At 41.9% G+C, this 26,436-nt stretch overlaps 1 protein-coding gene across 2 annotated transcripts; it reads left to right on the top strand.

The window, feature by feature from the left end:
* The first annotated feature begins 2,618 nt into the window (after window positions 1–2,618).
* Window positions 2,619–26,331, top strand: LOC139465896 (tax1-binding protein 1 homolog). Of its 2 annotated transcripts, none has more exons than XM_071247883.1 (17): window positions 2,619–2,756; window positions 5,784–6,081; window positions 7,697–7,923; window positions 10,012–10,221; window positions 11,014–11,157; window positions 11,917–12,147; window positions 12,298–12,435; window positions 13,994–14,122; window positions 15,648–15,821; window positions 17,203–17,347; window positions 17,914–17,994; window positions 18,812–19,083; window positions 19,312–19,377; window positions 20,200–20,569; window positions 21,408–21,507; window positions 22,848–22,889; window positions 23,273–26,331. In XM_071247883.1, the coding sequence occupies exons 2-17, from the start codon at window positions 5,787–5,789 to the stop codon at window positions 23,478–23,480; spliced, it is 2,832 nt and encodes a 943-aa protein (XP_071103984.1). In that variant the 5' UTR covers window positions 2,619–2,756; window positions 5,784–5,786; the 3' UTR covers window positions 23,481–26,331. The 2 variants fall into 2 exon arrangements, with proteins under 2 accessions (XP_071103984.1, XP_071103983.1); XM_071247882.1 differs by lacking the exon at window positions 2,619–2,756 and adding an exon at window positions 2,896–2,977.
* Window positions 26,332–26,436: the final 105 nt, after the last annotated feature.

Below are 26,436 nucleotides of genomic sequence, written 5' to 3'. Positions count from 1 at the left end.
GTGTCGAGCAGCCCCAGCCACTGAAACACCAATTAAGGAGCTGTTACACTCAGCTATTTCTTTCATTTTGTTTGCAAGTGACGAATATAACTAACTTTACGCGTATCATCAGAGAAATGGACACAATTTCGCTGTCGAAACGGTCTCAATCTCATTAAAATCAGATCTTAGTTCTCGCAACCGCTGAACAAAGGTCTGAGGACATCCCATTACGGGTCACGCCAGAACGACCTTTCGCGAATTTTGACCGACCAATGAAATGACTGACAAGAAATCGACATTAGCCAATCAGAAGGCAGCTTTCTCGAGCCTTACGACACTAGTATCCCAACTGGCGACTACGCTTCGAAACATATTTTGACGTATCTCGATTAAAAAAATTAAAACTGATAAAAAGAACATTCTGGAGTGGCTTATAATTATAGATGACCTAGATTGTATGGATATAATCATAAAACCCGTAACTGTCTTTCGGAATACCCCGTGTTAAATGTTTCGGGGTTGCATGATTAGAAAACACATTCCGACTGTCACTTTCATGATCTGGTAAGCGACGTTCTGATTGGTTGGATGAAAGGTCGCTCTGACGTGACCCTTATAATGGGATGTCCTCAGATCTTTGTTTAGCGATAGCGAGAACTAAGATCTGATTTTAATGAGATTGAAACGGTCTACAACAACTGATCACGGGTATACAGTTCTTGGTAGACGGTAATGGCGTTGTTGGGAGATTTTACGAGCTCTTCTAGCGGTGCCGATTTCGTACTCATCATTTGTCTTTGTGTAACGTGTATTAGGAAGAGGTGGACACTGCATGTCTCTCACACGTGGAAGATGAGGAGCAGCGGGATGTATTATGCATGTAACTTGCACAAGTCTCTAAGGAATAATTATTAGTTTAAATCATAATGTCTTGATTATGGGAACAAGTTGTCCCTATAAGAGACTGGAGCTTTTAGACTTGTACTGTACACATATATCTAGACTTGCCTATTTTAGGAGGATAGAACTACTACACATCCATGGATTTATGTTTCAGTACAGCCTTGTTGCAGGGCTACGGGCCGTATGTGCAACCATGTCCTCATCCAGACGGGTGACAGATGTTTGTTACGATTGTTTACATACTTAGCCAGGTCACTTACATGTTGTTTTTTTTGTTTAACGCCGCACACAGCAATATTCCAGCTATATGACGGCGGTCTGTAAATAATCGAGTCTGGACCAGAATATCCAGTGATTGACATCATGAGCATCGATCCACGCAATTGGTATACGATGACATGCATCAACCAAGTCAACGAGCCTGACCACGCGATCCCGTTAGTCGCCTCTTACGACAAGCATAGTCGCCTCTTACGGCAATCACTGGTTGCTGAAGACCTGTTCTACCACTGATCTTCATGTCGTGTTCTGTACATGTTTGTTTAATCATTTGCTTTAGTTTCAAGCCAAACTATCAGAGTAAACGGATATGACGCAAGGAAAAGATAATGACTTCCTCGTTGTTAAAGTACTCAACTGAGTCATATGTGCTGTTTATATACATGGGTAATAACGACAATGCAGCATTTTCGTATAATAGACGAAAGTTCAATCTTGGCAAGAGATACGTAAATGCATGAATTCCTAACACGCTTGCCAATTTAATTATACCGATTGAGGAAATATGAAAATAAGAAATTTGAAATACACACCCCTACGTCCAAAAGCGTCACATTGTGTGTGTGTGTGTGTGTGTGTGTGTGTGTGTGTGTGTGTGTTGGGTGTGTGTGTGTGTGGGGGGGGGGGGGGGGGGGGGGATAATACGGCACATAACTTAACTAAATACTGTGAAGGTTACAGGTGATCGTGTACATGGGATGTGTATCACATTGTGCTGACCGCTCCTACCCTTAATCTCACCGGCCCACAAACCAGTTAAGCTTGTATTGTGTGTGCCTGATATGATATGTTAATCACTGGATTGTCTGGTCCAGACTGCGGCGTTAAACAACAAACAAACAAACCATCGAAATGGTACTTTTCTACAGTAAATATATAAAAAAACATCATTAGCAAAAGGTAGAGGACCGGGGGAGACAAGTTTGACGAACGAGTGATACTAGTACAACTATTTATCGATTGGACATTCGTGGTAATATAGTGAGCTTGATTATCTTCACATTATAATGTTTATAAATTGGTGTGATTCTAAGTCTTATCAGGAAAGCCGAATGGACATTCGGTAACTGATTTATTCGGGAAACATTCGTGACCAACTCGTGTTATGTTCCGGGACAAGCCGAATAACATGTTACGGAAAGGGGCGAGTGTTGACGAATGTCCGGAATAAACAGAATGGACGATTCCGGAATACGACGAGTAGTGACGGATAAATCGCTTCCGTGTTGAAAAATACTCTAAATACGACTAATTAAAGATTATATGTATTTAATCAAAACTGACCCGACAAATTTCAAGCATAAATCACAATACTTAAAGAAATATATAGAAGTATATATGAATAAATATTATTTCATGCTGGTTTGATAAAGCTTCTTCTTGGCTTAAAAAGACTGTTCCTGTAATTACGATCACTGATATAAGTTGTACGGAAATAGTAATATGTGTTGTAATGTTGACATCGCAAATCAAAATAGAAGGTGCAAATTCCCCTCCAAGGCAGATTTTTCGATGAATATTTGAGGTCTTCAGGAAATGATCAAGAAGACTTAAACTGAAAACGTGTTGTTCATTGACCAGAGTATCATACGGTAGGTAGTGACTGTATGTTATGTTGATCTTGATGGCCTAATGTCTGGTGTTCTCCTTCATTGTCAAAGAGAAAGTATGTCGGTATACCATCATGACAATGTTAGTTATTGCGTCGAAGAATGACGTGGATCTAAGATAAGTAAATTCCTTATGGGTCCTCGTTGTGTAAGATGGTCATAGCTGCGAAAGACATGTGATGTTGGCGGTTTAGGATATCATGGTATGCTTGTATTTGTTATAGCAGAGAAATAAGATTAAGTCTCTTTATGAAAACGACAGATTGATGATTACAAGTTTTGTTTATGGTCACCATGAATGATTTGAGTAGCAATACGTGAGTCTTCCGTTGTCTCCTTTGCTGATAGGTTGCCACTGGTATGATGGGAGATCTTATATGGAAGCACTAGTTTTTCACAAACTCTATAGTTAGAGATACTGGCTATCTTGCATCATACTTCATAAAGTTTTGTGACAACTTAAATTAGCTATAGATATAGTTTAAATGGCACCACATCAACATGGCACTGAACAAAAACAGAACAAGGGCTTGGTGAAAACAGAACCTTGTCTGGGACCAGTGGGAGTACTGCACTTTACGAGGCACACGGGTACCCCGGAGAATCGGACTTGCCGATTAAAGTGTTAATCTATTTAGCCAAAACTTGTCCACAGGACCATGGGTGTTATCAGAAATAATTTGTGCTCGTTTCCCAAGTGGTTCACACCCGATTGTTTCTCTTCTCATATGGACAGTAGCCATTTTTCTCAGCTTGACTCAAAACCTGATAAGGAGTGTACAGATATTCTTAAATTGAATTGGACAAATTTGCTAATCTTACAACTAACCCTAAAGATCATAAAGGGTTGTTTGATTCGCAAGGATTATTATTATTATCATTGGGGGGCACGGGTGGCCCAGTCTAAGGCACGGTGATTCGCTGTACTGAGTTGCATCCTTTGGGCACGCCAGAAACCTATGATTGTGGGTTCGAATCCCGATTCACCCCGATTATGTTTCTAGGTTTGTCAGCACCATACCCATGCTCATGGTTTTTACATCCACCTTATATATCGGATATCCATTCCCTGCTGGGTGAACGGAGGCGCATTTGAATTAAGGTCACTTGCCCAGGTTGACAACATATATTGACACTTGTGTTTGAACTTGAAGGGGTTTTTGATCAGAAAGGGGTACCTAACCCTAATGATTGAAAGGGGTGCTTTATCGGAAAGGGATCAAAGGGTTAGGATAGAGTTTAGGGGTAACCTACAGATGCAAGGAAGAAAACCCCAATTCCTGGGAGTGGTTATTCTGTATTTACAGGTGAATTAGATTGATGTTATTACATCTGCTGTAAGTAGAGTAGTCTGTCTTACAGACCCAGATACATTTATATCAACTACAGCCCATGCAAGTCTATAATGTTTGGCAAGTCTAGATTACTCTGAAAATGAAGAGAATCACTGGGCTCCCTTTTCATTAGATTTTTATTTTCTGTATGATATGTTCATTTCAGAGACTATATGTTAGTCTGTAAGTAGAGTATTATGTGTGGTAGCAATGTGTTGTTATGGTAATGTGTGTAAGTGATTAGAATGATGTGTCGAAGTCAGGACAGTAGCCTACGTTCATTTGCTGCTGAAGTGGGGAATCAAGAAAATTTTACCACGTTATCTGAGGAGCAGCAGCAGTCGTAGTCGGTGAAAATCACAGTGTTTTACCAACAGGAACTGACAGATAGGAAGTAAAACATGGATGAAATGGCCATGCAACAAAAATACCCCATAACAGATCTTGTGTCAAATGCATTTCCTGACATCACTGATACAGCTGCTAAAACAGCACTCAGAACAGCACTACAGGAGATTCCAGAGGTGAGACAAGACTTATCTTGGATAACAACAGATGACATAACTTTTGTAAACTTAGTAAAGAAGGCAGCGCAGATTGAGAGGGAGCTGTCACAGCTGGTGAATCTGCAGCAGAGAGTGAAAGAAGATTATGAAGAAACAAGGTGAACGAAATGAGGCTCAGTGTGAGGAGATCAGCTTCACACTGTTTCAAGAAGGGGGGAAGGTTTGGGTATACCACCGTTACCATGTGAATGAAACCATCAAGGAAAGTGTATTCTCAGAGATGGAAGACAAGGTCAAAACACTGTCAAAATGTTAAATATTGTGAAAAATGGAACGTGTTTAGCCCAACTACTAACAAAATGTATACAAATCTTCACTGTGTTTTGAGTTGCTGTTGAGCAATGGCCATAACTCCTGTAGATAATTTTTTTAATATGGCTGCAATGGTCATGATGAGTATTTTGAAAATTAGATTTGCACAAATGCAGGTGTTTTGCAAGGCTAGTATTAGTGGGTCAAGGATGTAATGTATCTGCTTGATTGGTCCAGTGGTTTCTGAAGAGATTGTTTGCAGAGCCTAGTTCACACTTTGAGAGAATTTAGACCATGGATGAAGTACAAAGGTCAAATCATGATGATAATGTGTACCTTATCAATTTAAGAGTGATCGTCTACCACTATTCATGGTTGTCTTCAATTGTTATTGTGAAAGGTAGGGACTACATTCTTTTGTTCTCTCAGGGAGCATAGTCTTTGACATAGAGGGAATTGGGATGCTCACCCGAAAATATGTCAGTTTCTAGGGGAGGGTCACAAAATAAATTTCCCATATTTGGGGGGGGGGGGGGGGGGGTGTTGGTGGGTCATGAAAAGAATTGACATTTTATAATATGATGTAAAGTGCATTTGCAATTTGTCTTATACAGGAGGGTCATGAACAAAATGTATGAAGACATGGGAGGATCATCCCAAAATATGACAAGCTTTAGGAGAGGGTCATTATGTTCAGTACATTTGTGCACCAAAATTTTCTGACATCCTTCACCCCCCCCCTTTCCCCCCCCCAAAAAAAAAAGCCCTACCCCCTGTAATCATGGTAATAAATGACTGGTCCCTATGAGTACTACTAAATCATGACAATGATATCTTGGTTTGCTTGTTTTCTCCAGATCATGTCGGACTCTGAGATAGAGAAGATTGAGGTTGTCTCCAATGAGGAAGTCCGCTACCAGCGATCCGAGTTTGCATCTGTGATATTTCACAATGTCGCTGACACCTACCCAGCAGATGCCCATGTAGAATGTTCGTACACACTTACCATCGACATCATCCCCTCCACCCGGGACTGGGTGGGCATCTACAAGGTGGGGTGGATGTCGTCACGGGACTACATCTACTACGAGTGGGCTCCTCTACCCAAGAACTATGAACAGGGGAAAGAGATAGAGGCCACAATACTTTTCCAAGGTATTTTTTGTGAGAATATTCCAAGTGTTGGTTTTGTTATTCTGGACAAGGGTTAAGATACATGTTGTTAGAGCTTTTTGTCTTCTGTTTTCCCCATTATAAGCACCTGGGTAGCTTAGAAAATTTAAAAAGAGAGGCATGCATATCAAAACTAACACAACGAGTTAAAGTGGTAGAGAACAAATTTAAATCAAACATCGCTGAAACTATAAGTTTGTTTTATAATACTTCCCATGCAATTATACCCCTTCTACACTGCTGTGTTTTTTCTGTAAAATAATATGTAAGGGAAACAAAAAAACCACAGAATGTCATGCAAATGTTCAGGCTCAGGTTTGTGTGCTTATTAAGATTACTTACAGATTACAGCATTAGATATGGTATGTTTAGTCCACTAGTCCTTATAATGACAACATATAGCAAAACCCTTATAAAAGGCAAATTTCTACTAGTCCTTACTATTTGGCAGTTTGGGAAGGATTGTAGGACTAGTGCCAATTTCTATCGCTGGATTGGTCTACATGTGTATAAGGGGGTGGTTACTGGAACATGGCACTTAATACGGTGAATATGGGACATGTTATTTTAGTATTAGTACAGATCTTGAGTTGATAATTGTTCAGGACAATAAAGTATGTTTATGTGATTATCCAGATGGTGGGAACACATCACTTTTTCTGGAAGTACCATATGTGACTGTAGATAAGCTGATCTCATAGATAAGCCGAGGTATTAACTTGGTCCTTGAAATCTGTATCAAAATGTTATGTGCAGTAGATAAGCCGGACCCCCAACCTAAAACTACGTCTCGTCATGATCTGTCATCGGAAATAGAATATCAACAAGTCCATATTGAATTACCCGAGTTAATCATGTCTTTACACCATCGGTATTAAAAAGTGTTTAATTGTATATCTGGACACATGTTTGTAATCTACTTAATCAATTTTATTGATTTTAATCAAACTTGCATTCAATAATATTTACATTATTTTCTGTGTCCATCCGGTACTTACAACTTCCGTTTGCCCTGTTCCATAAGGTCTGCTTTACCAACTCACCATTATTTACAGTAACCACGATCATATTACCGCTATTGACATCTTGAAACAAACCTTAGTTGACAGTAAATGGATAGATATATCATAACTGCCATACTTTGACTTAAAAGTAATATTTGTTGTAGTTTGACGATTGTAGTATGTCAATATATTGTTTCTGCGATGTAAATAGCAAGATCGTGCAAAACCATTACAGTGATTTGTCAAATTGTTCCATGCCAAAAAAGTATCAGATAATACACCAAAGATGACAATGATGTCATTGATGATAATGATGGTGTTGATGATAATGATGGCGTTGATGATAATGATGACACTGATGATAATGATGGTGTTGATGATAATGATGACATTGATGATAATGACGTCATTGATGACAATGATGTAATTGATGATAATGATGGTGTTGATGATAATGATGACCCTAATGTTAATGATGATGTTGATGACATTGATGATAATGATGATAATGATGGTGTTGATGATAATGATGACATTGATGATAATGATGGCGTTGATGATATTGATGGTATTGATGGCGTTGATATTGACAGCTCACACCTTGCCAAAGGATGATGGTGAGTTCTACCAGTTCTGCTATGTGTCAAGTGCTGGTCAGATCCGTGGTGCAAGCACACCATTCCAGTTCAAGCGACCAAGTGCTGGTGACTTTGTGGAGGTGGAGGATGATGACACAGACATGCTGATCATCAGGTCACGGACGATGGTCCTGCAGGAGAACCTCAAGAAGAAGGAGGAAGAGAACATCGACCTCATGAAGGTATGGGCCAAACTGGGAAGTGGCTTCTATTGGATCTAGTTCTTGATAGGTTCAGTTGAAATGTGATTGCCATATAGAAGTGAGGTTGAGAAGCAGGAAGAATATTAGGCACTCAGCCACCATGTCCATTCAGCCACCATGCCTACTCACCCACCATGCCCACTCACCCACCATGCCCACTCACCCACCATGCCCACTCTACAACTATGTCCACTAAGCCACCATGTCCATTCAGCCACCATGCCCACTCTACAACCATGTCCACTCACCCACCATGCCCACTCACCCACCATGCCCACTCTACAACCATGTCCACTCAGCCACCATGCCCTCACCCATGGTGGGTGAGTTGGCATGCCTACTAACCCACCATGCCCACTCACCCACCATGCCCACTCACCCACCATGCCCACTCACCTACAATGCCCACTCACCCACCATGCCCACTCTACCACCATCTCACCACCATTCCAACTTACCCACCCACCATGCCCACTCTACCACCATGACCTCACCCACCATTTCAACTTACCCACCATGCCCATTCTACCACCATGCCCACTTACCCACCATGCCCACTCGGCCACCATGCCCATTCTACCACCATGCCCACTCACCCACCATGCCCACTCTACAACTATGTCCACTAAGCCGCCATGCCCTCACCCATGGTGGGTGAGTGGGCATGCCTACTAACCCACCATGCCCACTCACCCACCATGCCCACTCTACAACCATGTCCACTCAGCCACCATGCCCTCACCCACCATGCCCACTCACCCACCATGCCCACTCACCCACCATGCCCACTCTACAACTATGTCCACTAAGCCACCATGCCCTCACCCATGATGGGTGAGTGGGCATGCCTATTAACCCACCATGCCCACTCACCCACCATGCCCACTCACCCACCATGCCCACTCACCTACCATGCCCACTCTACCACCATCTCACCACCATTCCAACTTACCCACCCACCATGCCCACTCTACCACCATGACCTCACCCACCATTTCAACTTACCCACCATGCCCATTCTACCACCATGCCCACTTACACACCATGCCCACTCTACCACCATGACCTCACCCACCATTCCAACTTACCCACCATGCCCATTCTACCACCATGCCCACTCACACACCATGCCCACTCACCCACCATGCCCACTCTACCACCATGACCCCACCCACCATTCCAACTTACCCACCATGCCCATTCTACCACCATGCCCACTTACACACCATGCCCACTCACCTACTATGCCCACTCACCCACCATGCCCACTCTACCACCATGTCCACTCAGCCACCATGCCCTCACCCACCATTCCAACTTACCCACCATGCCCATTCTACCACCATGCCCACTCACACACCATGCCCACTCTAGCACCATGCCCACTCTAGCACCATGCCCTCTACTACCATGACCACTTGCTCAATCTTTCTATTGTTTAAGTTATACTTGAAGTGATTCAAACAAATTGAATATAGTTTGTCTATTTCACATGAGTGGGTCTAAATACTCGTGATAATCTCAGCCCTTGCACCATTAACTTCATAAATACTACTCAACATTTACTAAGGACCAAAATAATCATCTTTCGTCAGAGGCGTGGTCCCTAACAAGTGTTGAGTAGTGTACAAAGGATATCAGAGTATTTAGCAAAAAATCAGCATGATCAGAAAACATATAAAATTGGTATATATATATATATATATCTATTTGTATTTCTCACGAGTGGTCAGATAGCCTTGTGGTTAAAGTGTTTGCTCGTCGATTGGGTACAATGTAGGAAGCCCATTTCTGGTGTCCCCCGACATGATATTGATGGTTTATTGCTAAAAGAGGTGTAAAACCATACTCACTCACCTACTCGTATTTCCCAATCTTAAACATGTTGGATGGACTAGAAAAAAGAAAGATACAACTACAAATATGACAAAGATCTAAAAGTGACTTAAAAAGCCCTCAATAATAGAAGCCTTTGTTCTGGTGGAAAATCGTGAGACAAAATGGGTGTGAGTACTCTATGCTGGACAGGCTGAGGTGTCTACAGTGAGGGAGTGTGTGTTGTTACAGTACAGAGACACCATGTCCAAGGAGGTGACCAGTCTGGCCGACAAGATCACCGATCTGCAGAAGAAGCTGGTCAAGTCCGAACAGGAACAAAGAGACATGCAGAAACTGTACAAGGCCAATGAGAAGAAAATAGATGAAATGTTGTCAGATGCTAATGACATGACGATGGTTCACGATGAGCTTCGGTCCAAGGTGGATGAAAAAGAGAAGGTGCGTTTTAAACTATTATGAGAGGGTATGGGGCAGTGTTACTGAGTGACCAGATCGACCATGACTGTTATTGTCACACCTGTCCTGTGAGAGACCCAGGTTTATTTTCAAAACAAGGTTTAGATTTAAATACACGGATGAACAGGCAGAAAAAAGACGCTATGTTTTAAAAATCCCAAGGCAGAAGCAGGCAGACTGGGCATCAGCCCGATCATCATGATGGTTGAAATTGTGCAGCGCGTCAAACACCGGGAACCCGTTTTCATTCCAGTAAGGGGAATCCCCTTTGTGGTGGAATGTTTCGTTTGGGAGATGATATTGCCTGTTATTTATTGTCAGTTTATGCTATTTCTGTTTTTCAAATTTAATTTTGGTCAAGCATTTGTGATTAAGTATGCCCTAAAGTATTAAGACCTGCAAAGTTGCTTTGTTGCCTTTACTTGCCCTTTAAGCCACTGTACATGGATAATATAGTGCTCAAAAGAAGAAACCATCCTATTTTTTCATGTTACTATAATTTCGCCATGAGAGAGTAACTTTAGTAATGTGAAAGAATCGGGTATCCTTAACCCTTTTTGTTCGTAGCATTTGCTGCCCAGTCTGGACTGAACTCTAACTGTGTCCCTATCCCACGTTGTATTCTAGATTGTAATGCTTCCTTTGGTTCTGATTTGGTTAGAATTAGTAAATTGCCCAGGGCACTGATAACAGTTGAGGATGAGTTGAGTCCTTGTTTGTGATGAACACTGAAGAGATAGACAGGATGATGTAGTAAACTGATTGTATGTGTAGGAGTGTCAGAGTCTGGTGGAGAAGGTGTCACAGCTGCAGAGCAATGTGGGGGTGCTGCAGGAGAAGATGAAGGCCCTGCAGAATGAGAAGGATGAGTTGGAAGGCACAAACAAGACCTTGCAGGAGGAGATGGACCTCTACAAGGTCAGTATGGCACTTGTATTCTCTTTGAGAGTTGGCCAGAATAGATGGCTCTCAGTATAGCACTCGTATCCTCCAGGAGAGTTGGCCAGAACAGATGGCTCTCAGTATAGCACTCGTATCCTCTGGGAGAGTTGGCCAGAACAGATGGCTCTCAGTATAGCTCTGGTATCCTCTTGGAGAGTTGGCCAGAACAGATGGCTCTCAGTATAGCTCTGGTATCCTCTGGGAGAGTTGGCCAGAACAGATGGCTCTCAGTACAGCACTTGTATACTCTGGGAGAGTTGGCCAGAACAGATGGCTCTCAGTATAGCACTCGTATCCTCTGGGAGAGTTGGCCAGAACAGATGGCTCTCAGTACAGCACTTGTATACTCTGGGAGAGTTGGCCAGAACAGATGGCTGTCAGTATAGCTCTGGTATCCTCTGGGAAAGTTGGCCAGAACAGATGGCTCTCAGCATAGCACTTGTATCCTCTGGCTTGAAGTGGAGGCTCAGTGCTGAAACATGCTCATCCAATGTTTTAGGCTTTAAAATCTGTCAGTTTCCTAAGATATTGACTATTTTGAAACCATATTTTATGAACCGCCTGCAACTACAAGCTAACTAAAGTGGTGAGCCAAATGTATAGGTGTCATAAATCAATTTCTTAGGTTGAAGATGACGCTATTAGCCACCGGCATGTTGAGTTACACATTTGCTTCTCCTGGTTTCATTGAATTATATTAGCAATAATTATGATGATCGCACCATTACTTTTCAGAACCATCTGAGCCAGTCTGAGACATCAGTGGGTAGCCATGTGCAGGAGATCGAGAGCCTGAACAGTCGCCTTGCAGAGAGTGGGAAGATCACCATGAAGCTGCAGAGGAAGATAGAGGAGCAGGATGAGGCTATGGATGCCTGTCGTGAGGAACTCACACAGGTGAAGATGGAGCTCCACCAAGAACAGCGGCGCATGGAGCAACAAGTCCATGTCACACACTCGGAGCAGGTGAACACAGCAGGGAGACAAAGTCGTCACAAATTTCAGAATATTGCTAATTCGTATTACAGAATTTCTAGATACGAAAACAAGAGTAACTGCTAAGTTGGTCTACTATAAGTAAATGGTATTTGTCACATGCTTGATCATCTGTTCTAGGAGAATGTTACTGCTCTGACTGAGAAGCTCCGCAATGCTGAAGACAAGCTGGCCTCGGAGGAGAACACCAAGGAGTTAATGAGGCAGGAGTTGAAGAACTTCCGGGATGCTCAAGACAAGATGTCACAGGATCTAGCAGTGAGTACTTCACTGGTTACCCATGGGATTGGGTAATACTTATCAGACATAACAGAAGAGGTACTTAAACAACATTTACAGATCAGGACTAAGAGTTGGAGTGTCACATGATGGGTAGAGGTGCTTTCACTATGTGCCTCAACTAGTCAAGAGTATTTAAATAGGTAGAGGTGTATTAATCGTGTTGCACTTCCCTTCCAGGGGTCTGTTCCTCGAAGTGAATGTAGTGCTAATGTGATCGTAACTCCCATACATTAACATTGACTGTCATAGCCTGGAACAGGGACCAGGGACCAGGGTAGTAAGTCACAGGATAAATACAGATGCTTGAAATATGTTTCCCTACGTGGGTAGTAAGCCAGTTTCACATGATAGGTAAAGGTGCTTTAACTATGTGTCCCTACGTGGGTAGTAAGCCAGTTTCACATGATAGGTAAAGGTGCTTTAACTATGTTTCCCTACCAGGGTAGTAAGTCGGTGTCACAAGATAGGTAAGGGTTCTTTAACTATGTTTCCCTACCAGGGTAGTAAGTCGGTGTCACAAGATAGGTAAAGGTGCTTTAACTATGTTTCCCTACTAGGGTAGTAAGTCGGTGTCACAAGATAGGTAAAGGTGCTTTAACTATGTGTCCCTACTAGGGTAGTAAGTCGATGTCACAAGATAGGTAAGGGTGCTTTAACTATGTGTCCCTACCAGGGTAGTAAGTCGGTGTCACAAGATAGGTAAGGGTGCTTTAACTATGTGTCCCTACTAGGGTAGTAAGTCGGTGTCACATGATAGGTAAAGGTGCTTTAACTATGTTTCCCTACCAGGGTAGTAAGTCGGTGTCACAAGATAGGTAAAGGTGCTTTAACTATGTTTCCCTACTAGGGTAGTAAGTCGGTGTCACATGATAGGTAAAGGTGCTTTAACTATGTTTCCCTACCAGGGTAGTAAGTCGGTGTCACAAGATAGGTAAAGGTGCTTTAACTATGTTTCCCTACTAGGGTAGTAAGTCGGTGTCACAAGATAGGTAAAGGTGCTTTAACTATGTTTCCCTACCAGGGTAGTAAGTCGGTGTCACAAGATAGGTAAGGGTGCTTTAACTATGTTTCCCTACTAGGGTAGTAAGTCGGTGTCACAAGATAGGTAAAGGTGCTTTAACTATGTTTCCCTACTAGGGTAGTAAGTCGGTGTCACAAGATAGGTAAGGGTGCTTTAACTATGTGTCCCTACTAGGGTAGTAAGTCGGTGTCACAAGATAGGTAAGGGTGCTTTAACTATGTGTCCCTACTAGGGTAGTAAGTCGGTGTCACAAGATAGGTAAGGGTGCTTTAACTATGTTTCCCTACCAGGGTAGTAAGTCAGCGTCACAAGAAAGGTGGGGTAGCCTAGTGGTTAAAGCATTGGCTCGTCACACCGAAGACACGGGTTCAATTCCCCACATGGGTACAATGTGTAAGCCCATTTTCTGGTGTCCCCCGTCGTGAATTGCTGGAATATTACTAAAAGCGGTGTAAAACCATACTCACTTACAAGATAGGTATAGGTGCTTTAACTGTTTCGTTTCCCTTCCAGTCGAGTAAGTCAGAATGTCACATGATGAAGACACAGATATGCCGTATGGAAGAAGACTTCGCCCAAGAGAACACAGTCCTCCTGTCCGAGAACTCAGCCATTCAAAGAGACCTGGAGAACGTTCTCAAGGTAGGAACATTCAACAGTCGCAATACCAATATGTCACCAGGGTTGTGTGGAAAGTAAGAATACACAATGTTCAGTACACATTATTGATGTATTCTAATAATGATTTCTAGTTATGAATATGGCATATCCATGGCAGTTACTCTGTTCTCCCATCTGTATGAAACATGTTCCTTGCACATCAGCATCCTTTTCTGCAGATGCTTTTCTCATCAGATTGCTTACTGCCTATCCTACAAGTTCAAAATACATGTTACTTGACTCAGGCATTGGAGTTGATCCCGTTCCCGTTTGATCTTCCCCCTCACACCCGCACACACAAATGCATGCATGCAGACAATCACAGACAGACAGACACACTCAGAAGAGACACAGAGGCACACACACACACACAATGACACACTCACAACAAAGGTGTTGTGTTTCAGACTCACTCACTGTCCTATACTGCATGGTGTGTGTTGTGTTTCAGACTCACTCACTGTCCTATACTGCATGGTCTGTGTTGTGTTTCAGACTCACTCACTGTCCTATACTGCATGGTCTGTGTTGTGTTTCAGACTCACTCACTGTCCTATACTGCATGGTGTGTGTTGTGTTTCAGACTCACTCACTGTCCTATACTGCATGGTGTGTGTTGTGTTTCAGACTCACTCACTGTCCTATACTGCATGGTCTGTGGTGTGTTTCAGACTCACTCACTGTCCTATACTGCATGGTGTGTGTTGTGTTTCAGACTCACTCACTGTCCTATACTGCATGGTGTGTGTTGTGTTTCAGACTCACTCACTGTCCTATACTGCGTGGTGTGTGGTGTGTTTCAGACTCACTCAATGTCCTATACTGCATGGTGTGTGGTGTGTTTCAGACTCACTCACTGTCCTATACTGCATGGTGTGTGGTGTGTTTCAGACTCACTCACTGTCCTATACTGCATGGTGTGTGTTGTGTTTCAGACTCACTCACTGTCCTATACTGCATGGTGTGTGTTGTGTTTCAGACTCACTCACTGTCCTATACTGCATGGTGTGTGTTGTGTTTCAGACTCACTCACTGTCCTATACTGCATGGTGTGTGTTGTGTTTCAGACTCACTCTCTGTCCTATATTGCATGGTGTGTGTTGTGTTTCAGACTCACTCACTGTCCTATACTGCATGGTGTGTGTTGTGTTTCAGACTCACTCACTGTCCTATACTGCATGGTGTGTGTTGTGTTTCAGACTCACTCACTGTCCTATACTGCATGGTGTGTGTTGTGTTTCAGACTCACTCACTGTCCTATACTGCATGGTGTGTGTTGTGTTTCAGACTCACTCACTGTCCTATACTGCATGGTGTGTGTTGTGTTTCAGACTCACTCACTGTCCTATACTGCATGGTGTGTGTTGTGTTTCAGACTCACTCACTGTCCTATACTGCATGGTGTGTGTTGTGTTTCAGACTCACTCACTGTCCTATACTGCATGGTGTGTGTTGTGTTTCAGACTCACTCACTGTCCTATACTGCATGGTGTGTGTTGTGTTTCAGGAGAAGGAGGTCCTTCAGGCCAAGATGTGCTCCCTGCAGGATGAACTCCTCAAGACTCAGGAGAATGTGGAGTGTACAGAAGGGCCGATGTTTGCTCTGCAGCAGGCCAACAACGGACTGAAGCAGAGGCTCCTGCACCTGAATGAAAGATACAACAAACTCACAGACGAGAAGGTACCGCTCGGTCTTTATACCATTGTGTACATATGTACCGTACTCTGTCTCATATTAGGAAGCTTCCTTTTGATTTGTAGGGGGGAGGTGTGAATTTTGTTTGAGACCAATCTACTTTTTGTCCCAACTGTTTTAAACAGACTGTTTCTTTACTGAGCGCCATCAAACGTCCTATTCATTTGCACTATTAACACAAAAAATTATGTTTGGGTATTACACACTAAAAACGTTTTTTACCAATATCATCAATCTACTCATGTTAGGCATTTTTCACTATTCATTACTATGCAAAATCTTTCCAACCACCCAATAGAACGGATGCTCCAATAGTAAAACATGGCTGCATGAAACTCTCTTATTACTAATGTTAGACAACATAAGAAAAACATGATCCTCTGATAGCACACATTTAGCATTCTTAAAGTGAGTTTATGACCCGGATTTAATTCTGTCATTCATCTGTCCCTTTGCCCATGTATCTGTTTGCCAGCACTGAATTGTTTTCTCCCTGGCATGTAGTACTCATCCGGTCTGTCCGAGTTTCATTTCTGAGCATAACTCGAAAACCATGCCAAAAGAAAAATTCATCCAAACTTGGTACATGTATTAACCAGGGGCTGAAGCGGTGCCTTTTGCTATTTTGGGGGCCAGGGGTAATTCATCTTCTGATGACTCTTGTAATCATTGTTTTCCTATCCATATTAAAATCCTATTTCTTCTGCATGTTTTCCATGCCCCTAACTGCAACTAAATAGAATTCAGAGTGTGCACCAATACAGCATATTATATTATCATTGCAACTGTTTTTATTAACTATGAACCCTTGTTTTGATTCTGGATTAGAATTCCTTAGCAACCTATACTTGGAAGCAACTTAATAAATCATGTTGTCAGGCTTGGCGACTTAGTTGATTGCATGTCATCGTACCCTGTTGGCATTGATTATTGGTTGTAATACCCATTACCGGTTTATCTTGTCCTGCTGCTGTCATGGAATATGCTGAATATTGCTGATCTTTCTGTTGTATGATTTACTGACTTTAAAGGTCAAGGTTAAGGTCACCACTTACAAGCATACGAACAGATGATCTTTTACAGGATAATCACATCAGAACACAGACAAGTGTTGACTTTGTCTTGTTGTATTGGCTTTGTTGAAAGGTCACCAGAATGACCTCTGCGGTAATGCCAGGTCTGATTAGGCGCTTTGCAGTTTAATGCAAACTCAAAAATGCAAAAATGTCTCATCATCAATGAGAAGGTTAGGAAACTAATGGATTTTGAGTTCTTACCTTTGTTAGCCATGTAGGCCCTGTGTAATGTATAGAGGCAGACCAGGGTCCAGTGAAGTGTTGAATGGAGGGGATGTGTTCTTTTCCAGAAACAAGCTCGAGTTCGAGATCGTGAGTTGAACCGAGAGATAGTGGATCTGAAGGAGAGGATCCACATGTGCTCGGAGGAGTACAAGCAGATCTACAAGGAGAACAAGAAGCTGCAGAAGAAAACAGACAAGCTTCTAGGACACCGTGAGTTGGCTTGTCAGATAAATAATCATCTCATTTCACAGCTCATCCTAACCCAGAGAGGGGTGCATCATCAATATATTCTGGTTCTGGCTGTTTCACATGTCCTGAAACTGAAATATTACCGTATATAGGTTTTAATCAAAATCTGATTTTATGATTGTACTATTTCTGTCAGCTCAACGTACAGTCTCTCTGCTTTATCAAATGCATAGCATTATGAAAATGTTGTGTTCAGACTGACTTAAATTGACTTGTGACCACCCGTGAAGATCCGGGTTAGAATAGATCTTCAGCAACACATGCTTGCCGTAAAAGTCGACTGTGCTTGTCGTAAGAGGCAACTAATAGGATCGGGTGGTCAGACTCGCTCACTTGGTTGATGTATGTCATCATTTCCCAATTGCGTGGATCAATGCTCATGATGTTAATCACTGGATTGTCTGATCCAGACTCAATTATTTACAGACAGCTGCATATTGCTGGAATATTAAAAAACAACAAAAAACAAACAACTGAACAAAGACTTGTGATTAGTGTAATACTCAAGATAAAATACCTTCCAACAGGGAGCTGGAGAGACACAAAGAGCGAGAGTGAGAGTGTGACCTCCGAGAAACTACAAACATCCTCCAGCAAGTCTACCCCAGGTGAGCTAGGTGACTGCCACCAGAACCACATGGTGTGCACCAACAAGATTTGTTTACTGAAAGAGTATATGAATTAGTTCAGGTAGTCTATGCTGAATATAACATAGATCTGTTGTTGTGTTGTTTATTTAGGACATGGACTGATTTTGTAAACCAGTAGTTCCATTACTGGATTGGAGAAACTCTTATTTAATTCTCATGTCCAGATGATGATGTCAGTGTTTGAAACAATTATAAAACCCAACAAGATAGTCAGGCAGGTGACCTATAAATGTTGCCTGCCAATCTTCAAAGTTACCTGCCCACATTCAGACATTACAAGGGGAGGTCGGGTAGCCTAGGGGTTAAAGCGTTCGCTAGTCATTCTGAAGACTCAGGTTCGATTCCCGACATGGGTACAATGTGTGAAGCCAATTTCTTGTGACCCCCACCATGATATTGCAGGAATATTGTTAAAAGCTGCGTAAAACCATACTCACTCACTCACTCACTCAGACATAACAAACATTGAAAAATCATGAAAAATAAGAGATAAATCACATCTTGATTCAGTTGAAATAATGCAAACAATTACGTGAGAATGTACAACGAGTTAAGATAAAATGCAATACGCAGGAAGACTTAAAATTATCTGCCAGTCAGTTGGACATATGGAGGAAAATTTCATGCTACCCGACAGAAAAGTTACCAGCTGTGGGCAGGCAGGCAGGCAGTTTTGGACACTGGCTGATGTATACAATAAAACCGTAAGGTAAATTCCCCTAAACCTATGGGTGTGAGTCGGGGACAGCCTGTGATGCAGATTACTCTGTTTCAGAGCGCAGTACGTCGTGTGAGACTGTGACAAGGACATCAGTGATGGGTGTGTCGGAGCTACAGGCGTTGCTGGCCACAGAGAGGCAGAAGAAGGACCGCTACAAGCAGCAGCACCGCGAGGAGAAGGAGCGCCTGGAGACCCTGCGGCGTCACTACCACGAGGAGCTGCAGGCCAAGGATGTGGAGATCGCCAGACTGAAGCAGCTGGCCACTGGACGGGATTCGGGATCTGGAGACAGTGGGGCGCTGGAGCAGAGGGTTATGTCACTCGAGGTACACAATACTTGGCGGGTTCTTGACATGTCAGACATGCACGTTTTTTTTGTCCGTGATTGTATTCAGGATTATTAACAAAAATCACAATTTTGCTGACAGATTTTTTCTTCAGTGAGATTACCATGTAAGGATTATTTTGATAATGTCATGTTTATTTCTTGATGCCATAGACATTATGATATCACAGACATTGTGACATGACTGACACCGCTGAGTCTGTTACAGAAATACCTGGAAGACAAGCAGAAGATGATTGATGAGCTGAACCAGAAACTCCGAGATGTCAAACTGGTGAGAATGTGCTGAATGACATCAGTGAATGATAGAACAGTGGCCCAAGTTCATTTTGACCACTGTTTCATATTTCTCTTTAACTTCCATGATAGCTGTGGGGCAGTCGGGTAGCCTAGTGGTTAAAGCATTCGCTCTTCACGCCGAAGAACCGGTTCTCGATTCACGACATAGGTACAATGTGTGAAGCCCATTTCTTGTGTCTACCACCGTGACATTGCTGGAATATTGCTAAAAGGAGCATAAAATCTCTCTCTCACTCACTCACTCACTCACTCACTCACTCACTCACTAAGATAGCTGAAATCATGATACAGGGTGAGTGGTCTGTGTCTACACATGAATAAACTTAGGCTCTGGTGACAGGTTCTTGTAGCAGCCCAAAGAAGCTCAAAGCACTTCCATTGAAGCAATCTTTGCACTATGACGACCATAAGCCTATGTAAAGTATGCGAGTTAGGATCACCTTAGCATTAAGATAACTTCATTGAACGGGAGCCTGACTCTTATATTTCTGAGGATGTAATTACATATTACTGATCTATGTCAATTTCCCCTTAAAATGCATCTATCAATAACTAGGAAAGAATGTTTGTAGCAATTTTTGGACACATACACCCCTCAAAACGTGTGTGGTCATGTGGTAACCTCTGGTTTATGCATGGAGCTGTCGCACCAAAAGCTACTTCAAGTATCAACAGGACGATAATATGTGAATCTCATTCTTGATATCCCCTGCCTTGGTAAGTATGGTATATAAAGTGTGTACTCACTGATCAAGGCCTTACAAGCATGTGTGCAGAGCCATGATGCCTGTTGCAGGAGTGTGAGACGCCGAAGCCCGCCAAGAGAAGCACCATCCCCAGGAAGACAGAGCCCGAGGTTGTGTGCTCAGTGAAGAGCGAGGCCCGGTCCTCCTCGCCCAAGCTCATCTACGGCAACCCGTACAAGGAGGAGTCCAAGAAGCTGACCCTGCAGGAGCAAGCAGCAATGTGCCCCCCTGCTGCCGTCTCCCACCCCCCTGCTGCCGTCTCCCACCCCCCACAGACCCAGCAGATGAGTCGCTACGAAGAGCAGGAGGAGGTGTTTGTTGATGCCTCGGCATGTCTCATTCCTCTGCCAAGACCTATGGAACCCGAGGTGACTTCCGAGGCTAAAATGGCCGCAGTCAAGGCAACCATGCCACAGCCAGGTAGGCTCCATGTTGTATATGTTGGTGTCTAGTGATATGATTCGTGTGGAGAGAGGATGTATTTTTGTGTGTCAAAGGAGAGGTTGTGTAAATCTTATTGCTTCTGTGAGTGAGGCAGGGGGAGAATCTTCCGCGGATCCGCAAATTTTAGTGACCACAATTTTGTTAAAATCTCATGGCTTCCCCATAAACACCCCTAAATTATGCACCACGCTCCATTGCAAAGATGTTTCAGCTGAAAAGGAAAATATCCATTCTCATCCCTGGTGGGGGATACAGGTGGCCCAGTGGTCCAGGGTGCATCTGCTCTGCTCAGTTTTAGTCCACTAGTCCTTATAATGATAACATATAGCAAACCCCTTAAAAATGCAAATTTCTACTAGTCCTTATGATACCTTAACTATTGGTCAGTTTGGCAAGGACTACAGGACTTGTGCCAATTTTCTAACCCTGCTGCTAGTGGGAGAACAGTTCTTCCCCATTTACCAGTCCTTGTTTACCTGTGCTCAAGGGTTTCGCGAATGGCTTGCACCTGCCCAACACATCGTACTGACATTCTGTGGTCTAACTGAAATTGTGTACAAAGTGAAGTTAAACCCCACTCACTCACTAGTATGTGTGAATTGTTTCTTTCTTTGGATGCATAGTTTCTCCACCTTGTGGTGTTTACATGTGTATCCTTCCCCTGACTTTGTTAGATTTGCTGTAGGAATACAAGCTGATGGATGATACAGCATTTTGCAAATAGTTCCTTGCCTTGTTACCGTGATTATTTCCTAAACTGGCAATCTTTTGGATTTGTGATTTGACTGTTAATCTATGTGATGTTGTCCCCCAGGTGGGTCGGAGGAGTTGGAAGGACACTGCTACGGGATGCCAGCCAAGAGGACGGGGATCACACCATCAGCTCCCCCTTCCTTCCCCACACACTCAGACAGGTACTGGCACTTACACTGACTAATGAATCAATATGCCACTTTTTGAGACACCTGATATTAGGGATGTCACAATTCACAAATACCTTGATAATATTCTCAGTTGATATAATACGATGGAAAAATGATGTGATACACATTTACCCATATCGATGCATAATTTTAGTCCTTGACTGTTTCATACATGGAACATGTTGTCAGCAAAATTGATCTTTCCTACTAATACTTAATAATATATATTTGTACTATATTGACACTGTACATTGTACATAGTTTTAAGACTTTAAACCTGTTCTAGTCTTTTCCTAACTGGTGTTGGCACTCCAGTGTAAATAAATTATTGATTGACCAGATATTAAGGAAGTTTCAAGCCTTATTAATGATTATGCCCTATGAAATATAAAAATTCACACACAATTGCCATGAATTAAGTATCTTGATGTGTATCGCATGGTACACAGAATATCATGACTTGTATCATATCAAGAAATAGTCGTATCACGATATCCCCACCAGATATATATCCTTCTCATGCTGAAATTATTGTTTGCATGAAAACTGAGTCTTTACAGTGATTTCATGGAACGTCAGTGGAGTAGTCGCTCATGTTCACTGAAATTGTTAGTGTGGTTGCCATGGTTGCCATATCACTGGACGCATCATATTGATGAGTTGTGCAGGGAGGTTGCAGTGGATCTAAACATATACCCATCATTTGTTGTAGAATGGATTCATTTAGGTTGGCGCCTATTCTAATGTCTTTTTTTGTATAATGTCTTTGTATTATTGTGTGTGTTTTGTGTAAATAAACATGGCAGTAAATTGTTTGGCACTATATGACATGATATGATCAATGGGGCGATTCACTCAGGCTTTATGTTCTTACACAGTTTCTAAAATTAGAATAGTGAATCGCTATATGTTTCAAACTTTAATTATATTAACAATGACATCATACATTATAGTGGTTATTGTATGCTTACGTATCATAAGTATCATATGTTAGGAATAAAACACATATGCTCACATAGTACATTTATATTCCTAATATATTATATTTATGATTCAAAAACACCCTTAGCTTATAATAACTATTTTTTGGTTTTAAAAATTAAAAAGTGTGCAACATGTCTTGTAGAATTATTTGGAACTGATATATATATGTGAATTCTTTTGCACAATTTTTTACAATACTGAATAGAAATCCTAATCCTGATGATAGCTGTGTAATATGACACTCACCCAGCCCTTAGGGACACCTGGCATGCAGCGTTCTTCCCCTGAGAGGGATAACCAACTTGCAACTGGTACCTATTATCTGTACCGCCTTCTGTGTGTTGTAGTTGCATGGATGACATCGTTGTCAAGCTGTCGGATGGAAAGTGGTAAGTTGTCAGCAACTGGGGCAGTGTCAGATATGTCAACATGGGTGGATTTCAGTAACAGCTCTCCAAATCGTGCCTCTTTTATCATTGAGTATGATGCCTTTTATATCAATAGACTTGAGAGTTACATGGTAAGATATGACTGTTTCTCTAATATTATTCTGAAACTATAATTATTGTAGTAACGAGCAGCACAAGGTTTCAAATGTGAAATTTATCTTACGTCTGCTAGGGAGTTCAGTTCCTAGGTCTTTACTGAAAACACAGTATGTTGATCTCTTTCTACAGTGACACAGTAAAGATATTGAGTGAAGTGGCATGAGTTAAGTGTGTCATTAAACCAACCAATTCACATTTGACTTACTCTACCCTTGTTTTTTCAGGCTGATCGATTCCAATGGTGAGACCCGGAAATGTCCGCAGTGTTCGGAGGTGTTCCCGGCAGAGCTGAGGGAGGAGGACTTCATGGAACACGTCCTGGGTCACATGGGACGCATCTGCCCCGTCTGTAAGAAGCAGGTGGACGACAACATGGACGGCAGTACTTTTGAATATCACGTGCATTGCTGCATTGGCGAGGGCAACAACTGAACAGACAGGATTTGTTGCCATGGTGATGTTACCATGGTGAGCTGTATTGCAGAAGAATAACTTTACTTGATGTTTTTTTTTTGTAAAATTACATATAGCTGAAAATCACTTAAAGTTCACTAACAGTTTTGTTTTATGCTGTGAAACACATGTTAGTCTTGATTGAAACATGAAGTACTAAAAATGTCATGAGGTATTCTGTTGAACATACCCATTTAGATTGTTGTTACCATGCACACGTACGTGAACAGCTTGATTTATGATGTAGTAGATTATGGTTGTGTGCTGTCTTGCCAGCTGTGTTCTTCGTCAGGCGCTGGGAAACACATACAATTGTCCAAAGCGTTGGGACAGAACCGCACTGACTCTTGTGTCACCGGTACAAGTCTCTGGCCACAGAATCTTGAAGGCCCACAAGTCTATCGACTCTGTGGTATGGCTGTTATGGCAATGGTACACTAGCTTTGTAGGACAACCTGGTTTGTCAGTTGGGGGATCATTGCGTGTTATATCTGGTTTCTAAGTGCTTTGTGTCCGCCGGATGAAGGGGTAGGGGGATGGCCACACTTCCACATGTTTTACATATCTAGGTTCGGATACAAGTTTTGTTGAGGATTGGAGAAGGTAGTTCATTAGGAACAGAATTAAGGATATTGTTGTAGTTGGCCTAGCACTCAAATGAAGTAAACATCTGTGATAATTAGCGTTTAAATACTGTCACCACACTGCACTACAGTTGTATATATCACTGTTGTCTTGAGTTACAATTCGTGTATGGTTATTATGAAAAACATAGCTCCATTTGTATTCTACATTACAGCCCTGCAAGTCTTGAATCTGATAATCTAAGCAAGACTTCCCACCCCTTACTCACATTCACTCTCAAGTTGATGTCTAGTTAGTCAAGCATTTAATAATTCTCCTAGAGCCTACATCTCATGACAATATCTGGACCTATAAGCTCATGATGGAGGCACTGGAATCTTGTACACCTTTGGTGATTAATGTAACATGTCCTTTATCGATGTTCAAGTTAACATTTACCCTATACTTTAAGGGTAGTATCATGTTTAACATACTGTAAACTGGAAAGTTTTGCGGACATGAAAGTACTACGAAAACTGAGAGTGACAGAAACTGGCAATAGTTTCATTACAGTTAGTTTGCAGACCGACAAGAAACAAACAAAGTCAGGAGGCATATTCTTGTATTCACTTAACACACTGATAAACCAGCCAGTACATAAGTAAAGAAACAATCCCTCACATCCTGTTTCAGCCTGTTTATTTACACATTGTCACTCGGTGTCCATAGTTTGAATAGCCTCTGACTGACTTTTTTTTTGCTCTGCTTCCTACTCATAAAAAATTGGTGATCTCATCAACATGGTGTCACAGTACTTTCCGGAAGCACTTATGGCTATTGTTGGCCACTCGCAATATTTTCATGGCGCAAAGTGTTCCAGATTTACGGTACTGATAAATTTACCTTACAAACAAAATGTATGTCTTTCAGAGATGATGGTAACTAGTGTCGATGCACTCGCTGATTTTAGTCACGTTGCTGGCTTCCTTTCACTTAACTGTTTTGATTCAACCTTTTTTTGCCAGATATGGCAGATGTATTCTTTTGTTGTACATGTTTCACATGTGACCAATATTTGTTTTGATATGGGTTTTACCTTACTATCAGTATTTACTATCATATTTACGTAGGGAGGCCCAACTTGGGGCTAGATGAATATCTTGTAATGTTTTTGACAGGGGGAGATATTTTTGGGACTTTCCTAAATGGGGTTGATCAGTCTCAATACTGTACATTATGTTTGTCAGCTGGGCTAGGCACACTAACATTGTCACACTGTCATCGGAAGTCGTATACTATTGCAATTTTGCCTTGCAAGGCAAGGGAGATGGTTATCCAGGATTGATCATGTTAGTAATGCAAGTTTCAGGTATCTGGCTTTGAGTGCTTGAAACGAGAGACAGAATGTGTTGTCAGGTACCTGTACCCACACAGTGTACGGTGGTTGGATGTGGTACATGAGGATACAAGTTCCGTGAGTGGTACACTAGATACTTGTACATGATGTGCCAGGCTTTGTGTGAAGTTTGAGTCTTTCCTGTAGGACACTTTAAGTCATCTTTCTGAGGCAAGGGAGTTAACTGACTGTAAAAGTCCAGTTTCCACCCTTGCCGAACTAGGCTGGAATTGTACACTCGATTATAGCGCGACCAGTGGCTATTTCGAGTTGTCCCTTCTATGTCCCTCCTATGGACCTTTCAGATTCCACCTCTCATATCACTTGCATTTGCTTCAAACAAAATGGCAGCACCCAGTCAAGATGTTCTGATTGATAATCAAAATCTATAGTGTGATAAAATGGGTCGCGAAGTGCATCCAGTCACGCGAGCACCTTGATTAAAAACATGAAAAGATTTGTATAATATCTGTTGATGCAGAGTTGGTGATACAGATGCTTTGCAAATCATACAATCAACTGAAATCTGTTACGTGATTTTGATTGTACTATGCATAGACTCGTTAGTCTAGCCAAAATATAGCTCCATAATTCCAGCCTAGTTTGGAACTTTTATAGTCAGTTAACTCTGTTGCTTCAGGAAGGTGACTTAAAGTAGTTACCTTTTATTATGATAATTAGTGTCTTTGTATTATCATGATAATTAGTTACTTACATTGAGATGATAATTAATTTGTGGTCATGATCATGATAAAAAGCTTTTTAACATTATCATAATTCATAGTTTCTTTGCCATGTTTTGATAGTTTCTGAATATGATGATAAATAATTAGTTAACATTATGATAATTAGTTTCTTCACATATGTGCTTATTATTCTTGTTCTGTTTAGCTTTGTTCATTAGGGTGTATGCAGAGTGTATATTACTTATCTATTTTGGTTTTGTCTAACTTGTGAATGTGATTTTGTTACTTA

Source organism: Haliotis cracherodii, unplaced genomic scaffold, assembly GCF_022045235.1.
Source record: "Haliotis cracherodii isolate W230 unplaced genomic scaffold, xgHalCrac1.p SCAF_18, whole genome shotgun sequence".
Classification (NCBI taxonomy): domain Eukaryota; kingdom Metazoa; phylum Mollusca; class Gastropoda; order Lepetellida; family Haliotidae; genus Haliotis; species Haliotis cracherodii.
This window is presented reverse-complemented; position numbering and strand designations above follow the sequence as displayed.